At 46.5% G+C, this 23,809-nt stretch overlaps 1 protein-coding gene across 7 annotated transcripts in view; it reads left to right on the top strand.

Moving 5' to 3' along the window:
* The window catches only part of MCAM (melanoma cell adhesion molecule), a 909,696-nt gene that overhangs the window by 85,642 nt on the left and 800,245 nt on the right, over nt 1–23,809 (top strand). Inside the window, exon 1 of one of the 7 annotated variants that reach the window (XM_063942924.1) lies at nt 15,062–15,169. The exons of the other annotated variants lie outside the window; for them this stretch is intronic. Coding sequence (XP_063798994.1) covers nt 15,118–15,169 — 52 coding nt within the window. The 5' untranslated portion in view covers nt 15,062–15,117. Of the gene's footprint in view, nt 1–15,061; nt 15,170–23,809 lie in introns of those variants that run through there. 7 annotated transcript variants of the gene reach the window in all.

Raw genomic sequence — 23,809 nt, 5'->3', positions numbered from 1 at the left:
GGACGGACTGCCTGCCGTGTGCCGACACAGAGGTAGCCACAGCCGTGAACTACCGCACTGTACACTGGTTGATAAAGAGATAGTAGTATACTCGTAACAATTAGGATGACACTATGACGGTATAAAGAATGAAAAAAAAACCACGGTTAGGTGGTAGGTATATAATAATAAATAATACAATTCTGGTCGGACGGACTGCCTGCCGTGTGCCGACACAGAGGTAGCCACAGCCGTGAACTACCGCACTGTACTGTGTCTGCTGCTAATATAGACTGGTTGATATTTAAAGAGATATTAGTAGTATACAACAATACTATACTGGTGGTCAGGCACTGGTCACCACTCCTGCAGCAAAAGTGTGCACTGTTAATTAATATAATTGTACTCCTGGCTCCTGCTAACAACCTGCAGTGCTCCCCAGTCTCCCCCACAATTAATTATAAGCTTTTAATTTATACATTGATGACTGTGCAGCACACTGGGCTGAGCTGAGTGCACACAGACTGAGTCACACTGTGTGACTGACTGTGCTGTGTATCGTTTTTTTTTTCAGGCAGAGAACGGATATAGCAGAGAGAAGTGAACGGATATATTATATTAAATAAAAGTTAACTAGCAACTGCACTGGTCACTGACTGTGGTAAACTAACTCTGTCTGCGACTCTGCACAATCTCTCTCTCTCTATCTAATCTATCTCTATTCTAATGGAGAGGACGCCAGACACGTCCTCTCCCTATCAATCTCAATGCACGAGTGAAAATGGCGGCGACGCGCGGCTCCTTATATAGAATCCGAGTCTCGCGATAGAATCCGAGCCTCGCGAGAATCCGACAGCGTCATGATGACGTTCGGGCGCGCTCGGGTTAACCGAGCAAGGCGGGAAGATCCGAGTCGCTCGGACCCGTGAAAAAAAACATGAAGTTCGGGCGGGTTCGGATTCCGAGGAACCGAACCCGCTCATCTCTAGAAAAAAGGGGGGCCTGGACTGCACACTAGAGATGAGCGCCTGAAATTTTTCGGGTTTTGTGTTTTGGTTTTGGGTTCGGTTCCGCGGCCGTGTTTTGGGTTCGAACGCGTTTTGGCAAAACCTCACCGAATTTTTTTTGTCGGATTCGGGTGTGTTTTGGATTCGGGTGTTTTTTTCAAAAAACACTAAAAAACAGCTTAAATCATAGAATTTGGGGGTCATTTTGATCCCAAAGTATTATTAACCTCAAAAACCATAATTTACACTCATTTTCAGTCTATTCTGAATACCTCACACCTCACAATATTATTTTTAGTCCTAAAATTTGCACCGAGGTCGCTGTGTGAGTAAGATAAGCGACCCTAGTGGCCGACACAAACACCGGGCCCATCTAGGAGTGGCACTGCAGTGTCACGCAGGATGTCCCTTCCAAAAAACCCTCCCCAAACAGCACATGACGCAAAGAAAAAAAGAGGCGCAATGAGGTAGCTGTGTGAGTAAGATTAGCGACCCTAGTGGCCAACACAAACACCGGGCCCATCTAGGAGTGGCACTGCAGTGTCACGCAGGATGGCCCTTCCAAAAAACCCTCCCCAAACAGCACATGACGCAAAGAAAAAAAGAGGCGCAATGAGGTAGCTGTGTGAGTAAGATTAGCGACCCTAGTGGCCGACACAAACACCGGGCCCATCTAGGAGTGGCACTGCAGTGTCACGCAGGATGTCCCTTCCAAAAAACCCTCCCCAAACAGCACATGACGCAAAGAAAAAAAGAGGCGCAATGAGGTAGCTGACTGTGTGAGTAAGATTAGCGACCCTAGTGGCCGACACAAACACCGGGCCCATCTAGGAGTGGCACTGCAGTGTCACGCAGGATGGCCCTTCCAAAAAACCCTCCCCAAACAGCACATGACGCAAAGAAAAAAAGAGGCGCAATGAGGTAGCTGTGTGAGTAAGATTAGCGACCCTAGTGGCCGACACAAACACCGGGCCCATCTAGGAGTGGCACTGCAGTGTCACGCAGGATGTCCCTTCCAAAAAACCCTCCCCAAACAGCACATGACGCAAAGAAAAAAAGAGGCTTTTTACTGATATTTGGTGTTTTGGATTTGACATGCTCTGTACTATGACATTGGGCATCGGCCTTGGCAGACGACGTTGCTGGCATTTCATCGTCTCGGCCATGACTAGTGGCAGCAGCTTCAGCACGAGGTGGAAGTGGATCTTGATCTTTCCCTAATTTTGGAACCTCAACATTTTTGTTCTCCATATTTTAATAGGCACAACTAAAAGGCACCTCAGGTAAACAATGGAGATGGATGGATTGGATACTAGTATACAATTATGGACGGGCTGCCGAGTGCCGACACAGAGGTAGCCACAGCCGTGAACTACCGCACTGTACTGTGTCTGCTGCTAATATATAGACTGGTTGATAAAGAGATAGTATACTCGTAACTAGTATGTATGTATAAAGAAAGAAAAAAAAACCACGGTTAGGTGGTATATACAATTATGGACGGGCTGCCGAGTGCCGACACAGAGGTAGCCACAGCCGTGAACTACCGCACTGTACTGTGTCTGCTGCTAATATATAGACTGGTTGATAAAGAGATAGTATACTCGTAACTAGTATGTATGTATAAAGAAAGAAAAAAAAACCACGGTTAGGTGGTATATACAATTATGGACGGGCTGCCGAGTGCCGACACAGAGGTAGCCACAGCCGTGAACTACCGCACTGTACTGTGTCTGCTGCTAATATATAGACTGGTTGATGATAAAGAGATAGTATACTCGTAACTAGTATGTATGTATAAAGAAAGAAAAAAAAACCACGGTTAGGTGGTATATACAATTATGGACGGGCTGCCGAGTGCCGACACAGAGGTAGCCACAGCCGTGAACTACCGCACTGTACTGTGTCTGCTGCTAATATATAGACTGGTTGATGATAAAGAGATAGTATACTCGTAACTAGTATGTATGTATAAAGAAAGAAAAAAAAACCACGGTTAGGTGGTATATACAATTATGGACGGGCTGCCGAGTGCCGACACAGAGGTAGCCACAGCCGTGAACTACCGCACTGTACTGTGTCTGCTGCTAATATATAGACTGGTTGATAAAGAGATAGTATACTCGTAACTAGTATGTATGTATAAAGAAAGAAAATAAAACAACGGTTAGGTGGTATATACAATTATGGACGGGCTGCCGAGTGCCGACACAGAGGTAGCCACAGCCGTGAACTACCGCACTGTACTGTGTCTGCTGCTAATATAGACTGGTTGATAAAGAGATAGTATACTACTAATATTATATATACTGGTGGTCAGGTCACTGGTCACTAGTCACACTGGCAGTGGCACTCCTGCAGCAAAAGTGTGCACTGTTTAATTTTAATATAATATTATGTACTCCTGGCTCCTGCTATAACCTATAACTGGCACTGCAGTAGTGCTCCCCAGTCTCCCCCACAATTATAAGCTGTGTGAGCTGAGCAGTCAGACAGATATATAATATATATAGATGATGCAGCACACTGGCCTGAGCCTGAGCAGTGCACACAGATATGGTATGTGACTGACTGAGTCACTGTGTGCAGTATCGGACTGGGGCATTAAGGGCCCACCGGGGGAATGGAGTGATAGGGGCCCATACTTAGGGGTGTGGCCAGCCTACAAAGGGGGTGTGGCCAGTCTCCACAGAGGCTTGAAATACACAATAGTTTAGTGCAGTGTAATGCAACATATCTACCATGTATAATACAAGTGCATAGTCTGGAACCTGATCCCTAGAGGAAGGAGTGGGCTCTCAGGCAGTGGGGCCTACCGGTGGTTTCCCTGGTACCCCTGTGGGCCAGTCCGACCCTGACTGTGTGTATCGCTTTTTTCAGGCAGAGAACGGATATATTAAATAAACTGCACTGTGTGTCTGGTGGTCACTCACTATATAATATATTATGTACTCCTGGCTCCTGCTATAACCTATAACTGGCACTGCAGTAGTGCTCCCCAGTCTCCCCCACAATTATAAGCTGTGTGAGCTGAGCAGTCAGACAGATATATATAATATTATTTATATATAGATAATAGATGATGCAGCACACTGGCCTGAGCCTGAGCAGTGCACACAGATATGGTATGTGACTGAGTCACTGTGTGCTGTGTATCGCTTTTTTCAGGCAGAGAACGGATTATAAATAAAACTGGTGGTCACTGGTCACTATCAGCAAAACTCTGCACTGTACTGAGTACTCCTAATGCTCCCCAAAATTAGTAAATCAAGTGTCTCTCTAATCTATTCTAAACGGAGAGGACGCCAGCCACGTCCTCTCCCTATCAATCTCAATGCACGTGTGAAAATGGCGGCGACGCGCGGCTCCTTATATAGAATCCGAGTCTCGCGATAGAATCCGAGCCTCGCGAGAATCCGACAGCGTCATGATGACGTTCGGGCGCGCTCGGGTTAACCGAGCAAGGCGGGAAGATCCGAGTCGCTCGGACCCGTGAAAAAAAACATGAAGTTCTGGCGGGTTCGGATTCAGAGAAACCGAACCCGCTCATCTCTACTGCACACCCTAATTAATTAAGATTTCAAGAGGTGCTATCATGCTGAGGCTTCTAATACTATGCTGGAGGAAGTGCATCTGCATCTCTCTTCCTCCAGCATAGTATTAGAAGCCTCAGTCCAGGCCCCCCTTTTTTCCTCTATATTTGTGTATATATTGTACACTGGAAGGCAAGGCTTCCTTCCTCTGGTATTGGCACCCCTCCCATTTACCCTCAGGTGTTTTAATTAGCTAGGTTCCTGCATTTCAGATCACACATTGAAATGGCACTATTTAGAGGTAAGTCCTGTATAAATTTATATAATGTGATAGTATTAGGAATGTTAGGGACCCATGTGATGAAGTCACCTGGCCGCGGTACATGGGCCCGCATATTTGCGCAAATGTGTGCTAAGAACTTCAATTATACTCCATTTTAATTGTGAGAGTTTATTTAAATTATTTTTACTATCCGTGTTCTTAGTGCTAGGAGTGTGCATCTGCATCTCTTTTCCTCCAGCATAGTATTAGAAGCCTCAGCATGATAGCACCTCTTGAAATCTTAATTAATTAGGGTGTGCAGTCCAGGCCCCCCTTTTTTCCACTAACTGAGGGGTGTCATAATGGTATTATAAGGGATGGAGGACATGTTACAATCAGTGGTTGGAGGGTGGCACTGATATATAATGTAGGCACCCATACCTTATAATACTTATTATCAGTGATTAAAGTGGTCCTAGAGAGGTGGTGGAACTCACCCACCTCCCCATGGCGCCCACCAAATAAAGGTATTGCGCGCTCCGTAGGCGTGCCCTGCAAAAAAGGGGCGTGGTCACACAATAGTAATAATGCCCACAGTAGTAGCACCCCACCATACACATAATGCCCACAGCAGTAGTGTCCCTTATACAATGTCCACTGTAGTAGTGCTCCTTATGCAATGTCCACTGTATTGGTAGTGCCCACAGTGGTAGTGCCCCTTATATAGAGCCCATAGTAGTGGTGCATCTTAAGCAATGCCCGCAATAGTAGTGCCCCTTATGTCCCCAGGAGTGAAGCCCCTTATGAAGTGCCCCCTTTACAATTCCCTTATTAGTAGTGCCTCCAGTAGTAATGCCCTTAATGGTAATGCCCCTGTGTAGTATTGCCCCCAGTAGTAACGTTGCCTGTAGGAATGCCCCCAGTCATTTAGCCCCAGTAGTTATGCCCCCAGTGGTAATGCCCCTACAGTTATGACCCCAGTAGTTTACCCCCCTTTAGTTTAGCCTCCCAGTTGTAATGCCCACAGTAGTTTAGCCCCAGTAGTTTGCCCCTTGTAGTTTAGCCACCAGTAGTAATGCCCCCAGTTGTAATGCCCACTTGTAGTTTAGCCCCTGTAGTCATGCCCCTTTGTACTTTATCCCCTAGTAGTAATGCCCCCAGTAGTAATGCCCCCAAGTAGTATTTCCCCCAGTAGTTTAGCCCCAATACTTTAGCCCCCCAGTAGTTTAGCCCCCAAGTAGTATTGCCCCTGTACTTACGCCCCCAGTAGTAATGCCACTGTAGTTATGCCCCCAGTAGTAATGCCCTCCTGTAGTTTGCCCCCAGTAGCTTGCCCCCTTGTAGCTTGCCCCCAGTAATAATGCCCCCCAGTAGTTTGCCCCAGTAGATGCCCCACAGTAGTTTGCCCCCAGTAGTAATGTCTCCCAGTAGTTTGCCCCCAGTAGATGTACCCCAGTAGTTTGCCCCCAGTAGAAGCCCTCCTGTAGCTTGCCCCCAGTAGCTTGCCCCATTGTGGTTTGCCCCCCAGTAATAATGCCCCCAGTAGTTTGCCCCCAGTAGGTGCCCCTCTGTAGTAATGCCCCCCTGTAGTTTGCCCCCAGTAGGTGCCCCTCTGTAGTAATGCCCTCCAGTAGTCTGCCCCCAGTAGGTGCCCCTCAGTAGTAATGCCCCCAGTAGTAATGCCCCCCAGTAGTTGGCCCCCAGTAGATGCCGCTATACAAAAGAGAAAAAAAAATACACCATACTCACCGATCCCCGCTCCGTGTCCGGCCACTGCAGTCCTCTGGGCGCCCACTCTTCAGCACTATGAGAGAGGCTTCTTGACATCTCTCCCATAGCGCACAGTGACAGAGCCAGAAGCCGGAGCTCAGTACTGAGCTCCTGCCTCCGGCTGCCGCTGTGGAGAGGGAGCCGGGCGCCCGCTGATAACACAAGCTCAGCGGGCGCCCGGCATCTCCCTGCAACGCCGGTCACACATTTGGTTAGGTGAGCCGGAGGAGGCGGAACTGACGGAACGCAGTTCCGCCCCGTTCCGGCTCACTTTAACCCCTGCTTATTATTATACTCAATCACATTAGTGTTAACTGCATTATATTTATGAGTTTCTCTCCCCCGATTACTGATTATAGCAGCCCAGCAGGTACTTCGTCAGTTATAGTACCCATTATTACACCCCTCAGTCAGTGTGACTGTATTGGTTATATATCAGTGCCCCACTGATTGCAGCAGGCATCTCCTATACACAGTAGTACTTCAAATAGAATATAATAGAATATTGATATATTAACAGTCAGTGTGTGCCTACCCCAGCCATGATTGTAGCAGGCAGATGTAAAATGCCACTGTCCACCCAAAGCGCCTGATTGGAATTTGAAGTACAGTAGGTGGATGTTATACAAAACTAAACACATGACGCATCACAAGCACTATACTGCAAAACTGTAGACACAGGCATGTGCTGGAGCTGGAACCCAACAGGTGTCTAATCACTGATAGCCTGCCGAAAGTATACAGCCAGCCCAGCTCTCTGACAATTTTGGTGGAGCTCGCGGTCCAACAGAAATGCCTTTTATACAGTCCTGTTGGATGTCTCCCTAGAACCCTTAGGGGTCCAAGCAGCCACTTTGGTTGCCTTGTGGTAAATCCACTACTGCTTGTCACCTATGTAACACTAGTAGCACTGAGCTGCTGCTTCTTATTAATGTAACACCGTTTAACATTTAAACTGCTACTTCACACTAGGGTGATATCTTGGGGTGGTTAGGTTGTGCTGGTTAGGGGCACCTTAGGAATGTTAGGGATCTACCTGGTAAGGTCACCTGGCTGAGGCACATGGCCCTAAATTATGCTAAGAACCTCTATTTTACTCCATGTTAAATTGCAGAATTTATTATAATTGTTCTGATTACCAGTGTTTGAAGTGTGTGCACCTACATTTTCTCTTTTTTTCTGTGTGGCACTACAAGTCTCAGCATGGTAGCACCTCTTATTATGTTTAGAATTAGGGTGAGAAGTCCAGACACCCCATTACTGTACCGTGGCCTCCACAGCCCAAGGATGCTGGGAAGAGTTTTACAAATTTCAACATTTGACTGATTGCTTATGAATATTGCAGAGTCCCTGAAAGCAGGTTATTTACAGACTTCTTGCACACTACCGTTGACAAGATTTTCAGCAAGTCAAATCATTATGGCTCTGCCCTCTCTATTTGATGCTGTGATTCATAACACTGGGCCTCTGGAGTTTGGGCCATGATAGCGCAATTCATTCAGCCATCTACAGTGGCCAACTGAATCTCCCCCATGGCAAATCTCTAACAGTGGACAGGAAAAAAGTAGGTAAGCATAAGGTGGGGAACTCTGCTTGTTATTTATTTATTTTTGTATTACACAGTGCACTACATATGGCAAGTGTTTTGTCCTGGCAGAATAAAAATGACAGGAGAATGCCAGATAGAACAATAATATTTGGGGAAAGTTGCCTGGAATACTTAAGGCTTAATTTATCCAGTGAACATGCCAGATGTCTCAGCTAAATACAGGCAAGGCAATTATTTTGCAGGACAGATTTTAAAATCTTGCTCATGTTACTATTTAAGTATTTATATAATGTGCTTTGCTATTATTCTGTAATCTATGTGCTGTCTGATATGTATAGCTCTATTTAAACTATTATTATTATTATTATTATTATCCTTTATTTATGTGGCGCCATAAGGGTTCCGCAGCACCCAATTACAGAGTACATAAACAAATAATCAAACAGGAAAACAGCATTTAGACCATACTTGTCTACTCTCCCAGAATGACCAGGAGATCCTCAAATTTTGCTAAAGAAGAGTATAATAGCTTAATGAAGCGATTTGTTCCAAACTGCATCATCAAGACCTAACACTATTGTGAGTGATGTTGAAAATCATGCAGGGAAAGGACCAAGAGTAAAAAAGTACAATTTATACAGAAATCAATGAGGGCCACAAATATGTTTCCTGTGGTTTCTAAAGTTAATGAGTGCAGGGTGTGCTGAATCAGGCCCGGCGCTACCCGCTCAGCAAAGGGATGCAGTGCAGGTAGGCGCCGGGCAGGAGAGGTGCCTTCACTGCTCTGCATCCCAGCTGAAGCGCCGTCCTGTCCCCCCCTGCTGCTGCTGCGCCTGCCCTGTCACACTGACAGGCAGCCGCAGCAGCGCCGGCAGCATGAAGCCTTCTCCTCTCTCCCCTGTGACAGGGAGAGGAGTGTCAGTAGTTGTTCGGCCAAAAAGGGGTGGAGCTACACGGACCACGGGGGCGGAGCTACACAGGATCATGCTATTGAAGATCTGGCCAGCACAACTGTGGTAAGTGGATGTAAAAAGAGTGAGAGAGAAAGTGTGTGTGTGTGTGTGTGTCTGGGTATGTGTATGTATGTGTGTGTTTGTATTTATGTATATACTGTATTTATGTATGTGTGTATCTGTATGCAGAGCCGTCATGTGTAAAAAGGGGACGCTGTCTGCCGTAATGTGTAATAAGGGGGATGCTGTCTGCCGTAATGTGTAATAAGGGGGATGCTGTCTGCCGTAATGTGTAATAAAGGGGACGCTGTCTGCCGTAGTGTGTAAGAAGGGGACGCTGTCTGCCGTAATGTGTAAAAAGGGGACGCTGTCTGCCGTAATGTGTAAAAAGGGGACGCTGTCTGCCGTAATGTGTAAAAGGGGGGCGCTGTCTGCCGTAATGTGTAAAAAGGGGATGCTGTCTGCCGTAATGTGTAAAAAGGGGGATGCTGTCTGCCTTAACGTGTAAGGGGGGCGCTGTCTGCCGTAATGTGTAAAAAGGGAAATCTGTCCGCCGTAATGTGTAAAAGGGGCTCTACCTGGTGTAGTGGCACTGCTGTGCGGCGTAGTTTGAATAATGGAGACTACTATAATATGTAATATGAATTGGTGTTATTTTGTGGCCACACCCTTTCCCCATGAAGCCACGCCCCTAATTTTTTGGAGCGCGCCTGCGGCGCGCAATGCCCCTGTTCTACATACAGGGAGGCCGCCAATGCCCTCTCTTGCACACAGTGCTAAAATGTCTAGTTACGGCACTGTCTGTGTGTAGGGCCGTAACTAGCGCTGCACACGGTGTGTATGGGCAGAGAGTTCACATCCATAGGCTTACACGGATCTCCTGCAGCTCATGGGCCCAAGAGGCCATGGTAACCCTCCGGCCCTGCATGTAAAACACCCTAGCACCGGCCCTGTGCTGAATAAAAAAACCTAAAAATAATAAGAGTCTAGATCAGGCATATAGAGAGACATATGAGAAACTGAATTTACCTTGAATTTGTTAATAATTTATATATAAAAATGAAAGGAAAAAAAGGTTGAAACCTGCTCTTACCTCATGATAAGCAAAACTACACAATTACACAAGCTTAGCCATTAAGCCATGATGTGATTCATCACGCCCTATGGCACTCTTCACACCGTCGTAAGGGACTATGCCCCCTTAGCCCTTGCACGCCCTTGTGGCGTGCAATATTTGTATTATATGGAGTAATACCTCCAATCAGAATTATGTGAGTGGTTAAATAGTGCATGGACAAAGGGCTTGTGATGGTTAAGAGGTTGTAGCCCCTTGCAACGGCGTGAACAGCGCATGCAGGGCCTTATGAATCACCTAGTAGGTCCTGTGGTTGGAGGTCCAGGGGTGCTGCGGGTGGAGGAGGGGCTGGTACGGTGGTGTCAGAGGTGGGGGAGATGTGGGTGCCACGGGTGGGGGTCCGGAGCTATGGTGGGTGGGGGAGGAGCGGTTGTGGGGGTGGCGTGGGTGGGGGAGGGGCGGGCGCAGTGGTGCCGCGGATGGGGCCCAGAGTGGGAAAGGGGCAGGTAATGCTTCTCCTGCTGGAAGCAGCTAAGCTGCTGTCCTCCCTTTGGCAGTGGCTCTCCCGGAGACTTGCACAGCAGCCAAGCAGCCAGTCACTATTGTTAGCACCGGTGTCCCAAAGCGCTGCATTACAGGGAAGAAGATGCACTACATAAACTACAGCTCCCAGCAGGCCTTAGTGCCGGGAATGCTTCGGCGCTAAGGGCTGCTGGGAGCTGTACTTAGTGCATCTACTTCTCTGTAATGCGGCGCGTTGGGACACCGGCGCTAACAATAGTGATTGGCTGGCAGAACTGACTGACTCACTGAATCAATGTAAAAGGTGAGAGTGCTGTGCAGTGTCAGTGACACTGCACTCCCACTGCACTGCACAGCACTGTCACCTGTTACATTGATTCAGTGTCCAGACATTACGCTCCATGATATCACCCACTCTATCCGTTACATTAGCCATCTCGGGGCTTCAATGCCGGCAGCCCAGGTGCTGTGTTGCGGAGTCAGGGCCTCTGGGGATCAGGGGCGTGGCTGTGGTGGGGAGGCACATCATGCGCAGAGGAGGCTCCGGGGCTCAGAAAGTATGCGGCGCAGGGAGGGCTATAAAAGCCTTCCGCTGCGCCGCTTTCATACACATCTATGCCGGTGGCCGCAGCAGCTTTTGTTCCACCTGCGGCTAGGGAGTGGGGATTGTTGATGCCGGAGTGGGCAGGCGGACTGGCTGCAGTAAAAGGATTTGTTTTTCCCTATCTACAGCACAGAGACTTGCTGCAGATGCAGTGGCATACCCTCCAACTGTACCTTTTTGGCAGGTACAGTACCTTTTTTTTATGGGCTGTACTGATTTTTGGCTCTCCAAACCTCCATTGAAAGTATAGGAAAAGGGGCGTGGCCACGCCAGTTTACCCGTGGCCATGCTCCCTTTTCGAATTTGTAGCGATTTTTATGTGTAAATTGTTGGAGGGTATGTTGCTGCAGATGCAGTGGGCCTATTTTGGGGTGTGTACCTGGAGCTGCAGCTCCATCAGCCCCATTGTTAATCCTGCTCTGGGGACACACAGCAGCCAAAGGGCAGAGCTACCCATTGGATGTAACCCATGTGGGAGGGCATTTCTTGCCCAATTAGCTGTGGACTGGGGGTGATAGATCTGCTGCTAACCCAATGAGAGCTCCTTAGCGTTAGCCACACAGTCACAGAGTGACAGATCTAGACTATTATATATTAGATTCAATCTCAGAAGAAAAAATTTATTTTAGACTTTTTATATAAAATGTCATCATCTTACAAGACAATGGAAAGCAAAGTAATCCAAAAGGAAGGGGTTACACCAAAATACAGTATACAAAAAATGGTGTGTGTGTGTGATATCGTTCATCACTGTAGCAAGTAAAGATAACAAAACACTGAATAAAAAAAGGAAGTACACTACATGCCTGAAATCACATTAAAAAAAATCTGATCCATTATGCAACTTTCAATGGCCCATCTTGGAAAAGCTTTCCTTCCTCCAACAGTCCTTGGGGATAGTACTAAAATGGATACTTAGCTGCATGCCTGAAATAGCATTAAAAAAGACCTAATCCATGAGACAACTTTGAATGGCCCATCTTGGAAAAGCTTCCTTCCTGCTGCTGTCCTTGGGGATAGTGATAAAATGGATACTAAGGTGTAACTATTGCAGGATACATACCGGTTGGCACCAGTAGTTTATATGCCTGGTGTTTGCCAGGCCTTTGTCAGATGCTTCATACACACGGTGCGACGGGGTGTCGTGGCCGATACGGACTATATTGTGCCCGGAGACATGTAGTCAGTATCGGCCCCACCTGCACCCACTATATTTTCTTGCGGTGCTGATCCCGTGGGACCGCGCGTTGAAATCGCAAGCTTATACACACTGGGGGTCATTCTGACCCGATCGCATGCTGCAGTTTATCGCAGCGGTGCGATCGGGTCAAAACTGCGCCGGCGCCGCAGTGCGCTGGCGAAAGCCAGGCGGCCGTCGGAGAGCTACGATCGCCTCTGCCTGATTGACAGGCAGAGGCGTTCGCTGGGTGGGGGGGCGGAACAGCAGCGTTTGGCCGCCGTTTTGTAGGCGCGGTCCGGCCAATACGGGCGTGACCGGACCATGCGAGGGCGGGCCGCAGCGGCTGCGTGACATCACACGCAGCCGCTGCGACCAGGGGCAGCGACGAGTAACTCCTGGCCAGCCGCAGGACCTGCGATGGCCGGGAGTTACTCAGCAAGTACAAAAGCATCGCCGCTGTGCGAAGCTTTTGTACTTGTGCAGAGGGGGGTGGCACTGACATGCGGGGCGGACTAGCCCTGTGCTGGGCATCCCCCCGCATGTCTGGGAACATGATTGTAGCTGTGCTAAATTTAGCACAGCTACGATCAACTCGGAATGACTCCAACGGTGCGATATGCACTATGTTTCTGTGAGAAAGTCCATATCGCACAGGAAATCCCACCATGTGTATGCGGCTTTATTTTGAATTGTTTTGTTTGCAAAATATGGATTTGCTATTAGGCATCCATAAAACGTCAAATATTTATTTAATATGTCAGAAAAACAACTCACCACTTTGTGCTTGAGTATTTAACACATTTAGAAAAATATGGATTAAACATGCACATAAAAACATAATATATGCCCAAGAAAGCAAAAAAACGCCGAAATTTTGCAAATGGACAATCACAAGTGATATGCTCATACTAGTGGCCATCATTATCCACCATTTGCCCTTAACCACCCACAAACAATATAGCTTTCTCAGCCATATATCTCCTGGTATGCATGTGTCCTTATTTGTGCAAACCCACCTACAGTATACCATACTTAGAGATGGATAATGTTCAGGAGCCTATTATGACAAGCAGAGTATCTGTGACCAGTGCTGTATGGGTGTGGCCAGTGATGTGTGGGCGTGTACTCCCCTACACCATCAGCCCCAACGTCTCCCAAAATACATAAAAATATTTAAAAAATATATATTATTTTGTGTGGACATTAGAAATACAATTTTAAAACTTATGATTTTTGTCTGACCGTGTGGCCAGCTGGTGCCTGCTGCCTTGATAATGGGCCTAATTTTGTGGAGGCCTCGACCATAGCTCCATCCTCCCTATTGTTCATCTCACCCTGAATGTAATTGGCCTAAAATAATACCTTTCCCTTCCCCCATACCGTCTTTCCAGGCTAACTAATACAGTATACCACTTATATTGCATCAGAACTATCGTATCAAGATTCCATTCCAGTGATCTGCAGAATTCTATCAAATTCCATTCACTTACATCCTCCTAATCACCACTTTGATCACTGTATAGAGTAAGAGAGAGTAAACATTTTTGAAATGATATTCTCATAGCTAGTGGTGATATCATGTTGGGTAGTTCTGATGCAGTATCTTATGTCTGTAGATACTGTAGTTTATTTCCCAGATTCCGTTTTACTGGAAAGTGATATTTTATTTGCTCTCCACTATTAGATTACCATGTGCATTCACCCATAATACTAGTTATGGAGACTCATGGCCTGATTCTAAGTCAGACGCAATCAGAGGCAGATCCAGGGGGAAGGTGATCAATGCTATCAACTCCCTTCCCCCATAACATTTCTCACTGTCCATTACTAATGGCCACTGTATCGCAGCTTCTCCGCAGCAGCACATCAGGCAGGGAGAGAGAGGAGACTGTGGGTGCTCAGTGGCAGCAGCCAATCTGGACTCTCCATAGCCCAACACACAGCAGTCAGTTTCCTCTCTCTCCCTGGCTTGCATAATGTGCAATTACAGTATGCTGCACTGCTTTGAAGATGCACAGAAATATTACATTTTATGGGAGTATCATGGGCATGTTGTGGGAGTGGCATCAGACTTATGCTTAATCGCATGCATTGGAGGACATACTCTGATGGAGATTTTGCACCTAGTATGGGGCTGGTGCGAGTCCCAATGTTGCTTCTGATAGTTGCAACTGTGCCTACTCAAAGTGAGTGTCCCAGTCCATTTGCAGTTAGACACATGGCTGTACACCAGCATTATACTAGCATTATCATGAAGTTACAGATGTGACTATGGCAAAAGCTGGTAATACAGTCGTGTCTGAATACGCCAATCAATGCAAATATGGAAACTGTTTCATATCTACCTTATATCCCCCAGCTTTTCTCCTGTATCCCCTTATCTTCTTTCACTGCATATAATTACTGCCTCTGCACTAAAGCTAATTTAATTACCCTGTAGCTAATTACAAAATAATGTCTGCCAGTGAGAAGAAATTAACCAACTGCAGACTGTGCTAAGAAGCAAAGGTTGCTGACTTATTTCCACGCTCCCTGGTTTCTCCTGCATCCAGTCTCCTAGATCAACACCCCCACTGTCTCTTCCCACTCTCACACCCTCTTCCCTCCCTCTTCCACCTGACGTCAGCTTGTCTCTTCACTCAGTCTCTTTCAGCCACTGCAGGGTGCTGCTGTAAACAGTAACATGACCATGAATATACTGTTCCTGCTCTCCCTGTGTCTGCTCAGTCTGAAAGGTAATTAATTTCTATTTATTGTGCAAAGTACAGTTACTAATTAGGCAAAATTGTTATATCTGTCTTCCTCAGTATCTACCTATCATCAGTCTGATACACTAATATCTATTCATTAGATGTATGACATACGGATGTACAGTTATGGATAATGAGGCTGCTCTAATGTCTTCAGGTGTGGTTAGTAAGAAATGGGCTCCTGTTCTAAAATGTATTTGTTAGTGTTTTCCCTTTTTTATTTAATATTTAAACTATGTCTATGTTTAATATACAGTACTGCATCCTTGAAAGGATTGATAATACATGTATCTTAAATAGTTTACAGTAATAATGATAGAGAACTTGTATCAATTAATAAGGAGAAACAATATTATAAATGCAGAGAAGTACTGTACAGTACATAGTAATTTCTTTATGTGAGAATTCATTGCTCGTCTTTTTTTCTGATAGTACAATATTTTAATGTATTCAATACATTGCCAGGAGTGATACAGTAATGAAGTGTACAGTACACCATGAGGTCTGCAGAATGAAGTGCTACAATAAAAGAAAGAAAGTCTGTCATTGTGTGACTGTTTTGGGGTAATTTTTTTATACCCACATTTTATTTGGTGTTGGTTTCATAACTATACACTTAGAATTTGTGAGCATGTTTTTATATTTATCACTATTTTAAAGCTTGGATAATAATCTTCATGGTAATGATAGTGCAAAATACCTGGCCAATAAAGCTGATTCTGATTCTGGAATAAAATGGAGACGTGCTGTATTTAGTAAAAGCTGCAAATATCTCAATCTAAACAACTGAAAGTCCATTACTGTATGTCTTGTTGAATGTGTGTAATATGTTTTTGCAATAGACTGTCAGTGTCACATACTACTGCTGTTGATTTACTGTAAGTAGTGTATGTTACACTAGATGAGCGTGTGTTGATTTCTGATGCTGTGCATGAGAGAAGCTAGGACTATTTTGGTTGGGATGGTGGTGTAGAGCCTGCTCCTCTTGACATTCTTATCCTTGCCCTTTCTCTCAAAATACACTGTGTAAGTTGTCTGAGATTGGCATTTACTGATTCATACTATGAAATTACAAATGGATCTCCCCATTCATACAAAGGATAATGCTGACCTTGTCAACTTTATGTCGTCATAGCATCCAAACTTTTGGTATTCAATTATGTCAGCCTTCCCATCCCTTTCAATTCATTTTGTACTAAAGAATAGATACTTGTGGAGACACTATAATGTGGTTATTAACATGGTATATTTTATGGCTTACTGAATGAATAAATTACACAGGGAAACCTAGCTTTCCACATATTATGTCAAATAGGATTCTAGAAATCTTAGTTTACTTCTTTGTGTTTCACTGGTGCCATTAGATTCACCCTTGTTTTTTATTGGTCCTACACAATTATACAAGTTATACTATATATTTCTCTGACGTCCTAAGTGGATGCTGGGGACTCCGTAAGGACCATGGGGAATAGCGGCTCCGCAGGAGACAGGGCACAAAAGTAAAAGCTTTTGGATCAGGTGGTGTGCACTGGCTCCTCCCCCTATGACCCTCCTCCAAGCCTCAGTTAGGTTTTTGTGCCCGGCCGAGAAGGGTGCAATCTAGGTGGCTCTCCTAAAGAGCTGCTTAGAGTAAAAGTTTTGTTAGGTTTTTTATTTTCAGTGAGTCCTGCTGGCAACAGGCTCACTGCAACGCGGGACTTAGGGGAGAAGAAGTGAACTCACCTGCGTGCAGGATGGATTGGCTTCTTAGGCTACTGGACACTAGCTCCAGAGGGACGATCACAGGTACAGCCTGGATGGGTCACCGGAGCCGCGCCGCCGACCCCCTTGCAGATGCTGAAGAGAGAAGAGGTCCAGAAATCGGCGGCTGAAGACTTCCCAGTCTTCTTAAGGTAGCGCACAGCACGGCAGCTGTGCGCCATTGCTCTCAGCACACTTCACACCAACGGTCACTGAGGGTGCAGGGCGCTGGGGGGGGGCGCCCTGGGCAGCAATGAAAGTACCTATGCTGGCTAAAAATACATCACATATAGCCCCTGAGGCTATATGGATGTATTTAACCCCTGCCAGGTTGTCAGAAAAACCGGGAGAAGAGCCCGCCGGAAAGTGGGCGGGGCCTATTCTCCTCAGCACACAGCGCCATTTTCCTACACCGCTCCGCTGCTAGGAAGGCTCCCAGGCTCTCCCCTGCACTGCACTACAGAAACAGGGTTAAAACAGAGAGGGGGGGCATTTTGTGTGGCGATATTATAATATATTAAGATGCTATAAGGGAAAACACTTATTATAAGGTTGTCCCTGTATAATTATAGCGTTTTGGTGTGTGCTGGCAAACTCTCCCTCTGTCTCCCCAAAGGGCTAGTGGGGTCCTGTCCTCTATCAGAGCATTCCCTGTGTGTGTGCTGTGTGTCGGTACGTGTGTGTCGACATGTATGAGGACGATGTTGGTGTGGAGGCGGAGAAATTGCCTGTAATGGTGATGTCACCCCCTAGGGAGTCGACACCGGAATGGATGGCTTATTTATGGAATTACGTGATAATGTCAACACGCTGCAAGGTCGGTTGACGACATGAGACGGCCGGCAAACCAATTAGTACCTGTCCAGGCGTCTCAAACACCGTCAGGGGCTTTAAAACGGCCATTACCTCAGTCGGTCGACACAGACACGGACACTGACTCCAGTGTCGACGGTGAAAAAACAGACGTATTTTCCAGTGGGGCCACACGTTACATGATAAGGGCAATGAAGGAGGTGTTACATATTTCTGATACTACAAGTACCACAAAAAAGGGTATTATGTGGGGTGTGAAAAAACTACCTGTAGTTTTTCCTGAATCAGATGAATTAAAAATTGCTAATATCTAAGAAATTATTGGCGTTATACCCTTTCCCGCCAGAAGTTAGGGCGCGTTGGGAAACACCCCCTAGGGTGGATAAGGCATTCACACGCTTATCAAAACAAGTGGCGTTACCGTCTCCAGATACGGCCGCCCTCAAGGAACCAGCTGATAGGAGGCTGGAAAATATCCTAAAAAGTATATACACACATACTGGTGTTATACTGCGACCAGCGATCGCCTCAGCCTGGATGTGCAGTGCTGGGGTGGCTTGGTCGGTTTCCCTGACTGAAAATATTGATACCCTTGACAGGGACAGTATTTTATTGACTATAGAGCATTTAAAGGATGCATTTCTATATATGCGAGATGCACAGAGGGATATTTGCACTCTGGCATCAAGAGTAAGTGCGATGTCCATTTCTGCCAGAAGATGTTTATGGACGCGACAGTGGTCAGGTGATGCGGATTCCAAACGGCACATGGAAGTATTGCCGTATAAAGGGGAGGAGTTATTTGGGGTAGGTCTATCGGACCTGGTGGCCACGGCAACAGCTGGAAAATCCACCTTTTTACCCCAAGTCACCTCTCAACAGAAAAAGACACCGTCTTTTCAGCCTCAGTCCTTTCGTCCTCATAAGGGCAAGCGGGCAAAAGGCCAGTCATATCTGCCCAGGGGTAGAGGAAAGGAAAAAAGACTGCAGCAGGCAGCCCCTTCCCAGGAACAGAAGCCCTCCACCGCTTCTGCCAAGTCCTCAGCATGACGCTGGGGCCTTACAAGCGGACTCAGGTGCGGTGGGGGGTCGTCTCAAGAGTTTCAGCGCGCAGTGGGCTCACTCGCAAGTGGACCCCTGGATCCTACAGGTAGTATCTCAGGGGTACAGATTGGAATTCGAGACGTCGCCTCCTCGCAGGTTCCTGAAGTCTGCTTTACCAACGTCTCCCTCCGACAGGGAGGCAGTATTGGAAGCAATTCACCAGCAGGTGATAATCAAAGTACCCCTCCTACAACAAGGAAAGGGGTATTATTCCACACTATTTGTGGTACCGAAGCCAGACGGCTCGGTGAGACCTATTCTAAATCTGAAATCTTTGAACACTTACATACAAAGGTTCAAATCAAGATGGAGTCACTCAGAGCAGTGATAGCGAACCTGGAAGAGGGGACTATATGGTGTCCTTGGACATCAAGGATGCTTACCTCCATGTCCCAATTTGCCCTTCTCACCAAGGGTACCTCAGGTTCGTGGTACTGAACTGTCACTATCAGTTCAGACGCTGCCGTTTGGATTGTCCACGGCACCCCGGGTCTTTACCAAGGTAAGGGCCGAAATGATGATTCTTCTTCGAAGAAAAGACGTCTTAATTATCCCTTACTTGGGTGATCTCCTGATAAGGGCAAAGTCCAGGGAACAGTTGGAGGTCGGAGTAGCAGTACTGCTACAACTGCACGGGTGGATTCTAAATATTCCAAAATCGCAGCTGATCCCGACGACACGTCTGCTGTTCCTAGGGATGATTCTGGACACAGTCCAGAAAAAGGTGTTTCTCCCGGAGGAGAAAGCCAGGGAGTTATCCGAGCTAGTCAGGAACCTCCTAAAACCAGGAAAAGTGTCAGTGCATCATTGCACAAGGGTCCTGGGAAAAATGGTGGCTTCTTACGAAGCGATTCCATTCGGCAGATTTCACGCAAGAACTTTTCAGTGGGATCTGCTGGAAAAATGGTCCGGATCGCATCTTCAGATGCATCAGCGGATAACCCTGTCTCCAAGGACAAGGGTGTCTCTTCTGTGGTGGCTGCAGAGTGCTCATCTACTAGAGGGCCGCAGATTCGGCATTCAGGACTGGGTCCTGGTGACCACAGATGCCAGCCTGAGAGGCTGGGGAGCAGTCACACAGGGAAAAAATTTCCAGGGAGTGTGGTCAAGTCTGGAGACTTCTCTCCACATAAATATACTGGAGCTAAGGGCAATTTACAATGCTCTAAGCTTAGCAAGACCTCTGCTTCAAGGTCAGCCGGTATTGATCCAGTCGGACAACATCACGGCAGTCGCCCACGTAAACAGACAGGGCGGCACAAGAAGCAGGAGGGCAATGGCAGAAACTGCAAGGATTCTTCACTGGGCGGAAAATCATGTGATAGCAGTGTTCATTCCGGGAGTGGACAACTGGGAAGCGGACTTCCTCAGCAGGTACAACCTCCACCCGGGAGAGTGGGGACTTCATCTGGAAGTCTTCCACATGATTGTGAACCGTTGGGAAAGACCAAAGGTGGACATGATGGCGTCCCGCCTGAACAAAAAACTGGACAGGTATTGCGCCAGGTCAAGAGACCCTCAGGCAATAGCTGTGGACGTTCTGGTAACACCGTGGGTGTACCAGTCGGTGTATGTGTTCCCTCCTCTGCTTCTCATACCCAAGGTACTGAGAATTATAAGACGTAGAGGAGTAAGAACTATACTCGTTGCTCCGGATTGGCCAAGAAGGACTTGGTACCCGGAACTTCAAGAGATGCTCACAGAGGACCCATGGCCTCTGCCGCTAAGAAGGGACTTGCTTCAGCAAGTACCATGTCTGTTCCAAGACTTACCGCGGCTGCGTTTGACGGCATGGCGGTTGAACGCCGGATCCTAAGGGAAAAAGGCATTCCGGAAGAGGTCATCCCTACCCTGGTCAAAGCCAGGAAGGAGGTGACCGCACAACATTATCACCACAGGTGGCGAAAATATGTTGCGTGGTGTGAGGCCAGGAAGGCCCCCACGAAGAAATTTCAACTCGGTCGATTCCTGCATTTCCTGCAAACAGGAGTGTCTATGGGCCTAAAATTGGGGTCCATTAAGGTTCAAATTTCGGCCCTGTCGTTTTTCTTCCAGAAAGAATTGGCTTCAGTTCCTGAAGTCCAGACGTTTGTCAAGGGAGTACTGCATATACAACCCCCTTTTGTGCCTCCAGTGGCACCGTGGGATCTCAACGTAGTTCTGGGATTCCTCAAATCACATTGGTTTGAACCGCTCAAATCTGTGGATTTGAAATATCTCACATGGAAAGTGACCATGCGGTTGGCCCTGGCCTCGGCCAGGCGAGTGTCAGAATTGGCGGCTTTGTCTCACAAAAGCCCATATCTCTTTTTCCATTCGGACAGGGCAGAACTGCGGACTCGTCCCCAGTTTTTCCCTAAGGTGGTGTCAGCGTTTCACCTGAACCAGCCTATTGTGGTACCTGCGGCTAATAGGGACTTGGAGGACTCCAAGTTGCTAGATGTTGTCAGGGCCCTGAAAATATATGTTTCCAGGACGGCTGGAGTCAGGAAAACTGACTCGCTGTTTTATCCTGTATGCACCCAACAAACTGGGTGCTCCTGCTTCTAAGCAGACGATTGCTCGTTGGATTTGTAGTACAATTCAGCTTGCACATTCTGTGGCAGGCCTGCCACAGCCAAAATCTGTAAATGCCCATTCCACAAGGAAGGTGGGCTCATCTTGGGCGACTGCCCAAGGGGTCTCGGTTCAGATCACAGGTTGTACAGTGTGATTGGTGTGGCTGGTATGAGTCTTACCCGGGATTCAAGATCCTTCCTTATTGTGTACGCTCGTCCGGGCACAGTATCCTAACTGAGGCTTGGAGGAGGGTCATAGGGGGAGGAGCCAGTGCACACCACCTGATCCTAAAGCTTTTACTTTTGTGCCCTGTCTCCTGCGGAGCCGCTATTCCCCATGGTCCTTACGGAGTCCCCAGCATCCACTACGGACTACGAGAAATAGAATTATCGGTAAGTAAATTCTTATTTATTCTTATATATTCTTAATTCTTATTTATACTATCTACATAGATGCCTCCGCAAAATAGAGGCTTGCAGATATGCGGGGAAAAAATTGAAAATTTGCAGCGTGCAATATTGTAAACATCAAAGCTCTAACAACGTTGTTAAATAAAAATGAAAAATCCTCATTAAGAGCTTAATTTAATCTAGAGATGTACACAGACCTGTGCTTTGGTTTTGGTTGTAATATGCAATCGGGTTTTAGTTTTGCCAAAACCGCCATCACATGTTTTGGTTTTGAATCTGTATTCTTTTTCATAATTTTTTTAATTAATTTTATTTGAAAAACAGCTAAAATGACATAATGTGGGCCATTTTTGTTCCTACAGTATTACTAACCTCAATAACATTTATTTCCAGTATATTTTGACTACCTTACAGTTCCTAATATTGTGTTCATCATTGGCCAAAGGCTGTAGCTGGCAGAGCAACAGCACAAACACATGGCAGTTTATAGCACTGTTATGAAACATTGCTACACAGCAGTGGCAGAAAAGAAAAGCGGTGCAAGATGGAATTGTCTTGGGCCCTCCTACCCACCATTTTGTTGTATATTAAAAAGAACATGCATAGTTTAACAAATGCAAATAATATAGAAGTGTAATTGCGCACACTAGAATCCGCAGATAAGAACTGTATTATATATATCTATCGATCCAGGTGCAGATTGGCCTGCTGGGATGCCATGACAGTCTCCGCTCAGCTGGTTCCTTTATCTCATCATGTGCTGATGAGATGAACCCCTACCCCTGCCCCATGCCAGGCTGGCTACCGCAAGCATTGGCCCCTCTCCCCAGACAGAGCTTACAACCATGGCCGATAGTGCCTTCCTCCCCCCACTGAAGTTTACAGCCTCGGCATGTGCAGGGAGAGCGGCTCTGCAGCGCAGGTCAGCAATCCTGGACCTAGGTTGTCTCTGCAGGTCAAGTCAGAGCCCTGTATTGATTTTACCTCTGCACAGGGACAAGAGCAGGAGCACCATTTTAATGGTAGTTACTAGACGTATAGCACATACCCAGGGGCATATTGTAGGAGAGGTCTGGGCATGTGGGGAGGACTGAGGGGCATGTAGTGTTGTCTAGGAGGTATGTGGTCATACCTCCTAATATTTACAAATGACAGTTTGCCACAAAAAATTCTGATACATCTAAACTCCAACTTGATGGGTCCAGAAGCATCCACTTTTTGATGAACCTATGCCCTTTTGCATCCCTATAACCTGGCCTGTCCCTTGACAAATCAGGACCATTGGGAGGTGTGATGTGGTAAGGTATTAGAAATTTATTGCTCAATACAAATTCACCCAGTCTCCAAGCCTTCATTCAAACCTAAGGCTGGGTACACATCAGATGATATTTTGAACGATTCGGAATGACAAATCGTACAAAATTGTCAAATGTATACTCACTATTTGTGTTCTCCAGCAGTTATTAACAATGTTCTCTGGACGGTGCTACAGTACGGGCGACAGAAGACATTGCTAATGAGAGCGATGCTGCCAAACACAGCATGGCTACCCTTGTTACTCCGTTGCAACCGGCATCGGCAAGTGTGTGTGCAGTTTCCGATGCCGGTCCCTCGCCGCTCATGATGTCGGGCTGATTACACATCATCTAATGTGTGCCCACTCTTAAACCCGTCCTTCTAACCCTCCTGCCTCTGCAATCCATTCATATCATCTCTAAATTTGTTGTATGTTCTATCCCCTTTATGCAGGGATACTAAACCCTTGTGGCGCCATATAAAGAAATAAAAATAAATTATAATAAAGTTCAGTGAAATTTGCTGATGCTTAATGTATACATACAGTAAATGTTAATAAATAATTGTTAATAAAAATAATCAAGTTCTACAAACATCTCATGGTGGAGATTGTAGGACACCAAGAGTCACCTAGACAGGGCCATGTGTGACAGATGACCTGCTCCTACTCAGCAGCTTAGTGCCCCTGGCTTTTGTTTAAATT

Source organism: Pseudophryne corroboree, chromosome 10, assembly GCF_028390025.1.
Source record: "Pseudophryne corroboree isolate aPseCor3 chromosome 10, aPseCor3.hap2, whole genome shotgun sequence".
In the NCBI taxonomy this organism is placed as follows: Eukaryota; Metazoa; Chordata; class Amphibia; order Anura; family Myobatrachidae; genus Pseudophryne; species Pseudophryne corroboree.
Note: the sequence above shows the minus strand (reverse complement) of the source record. Positions and strands in the feature narration are given on the sequence as shown.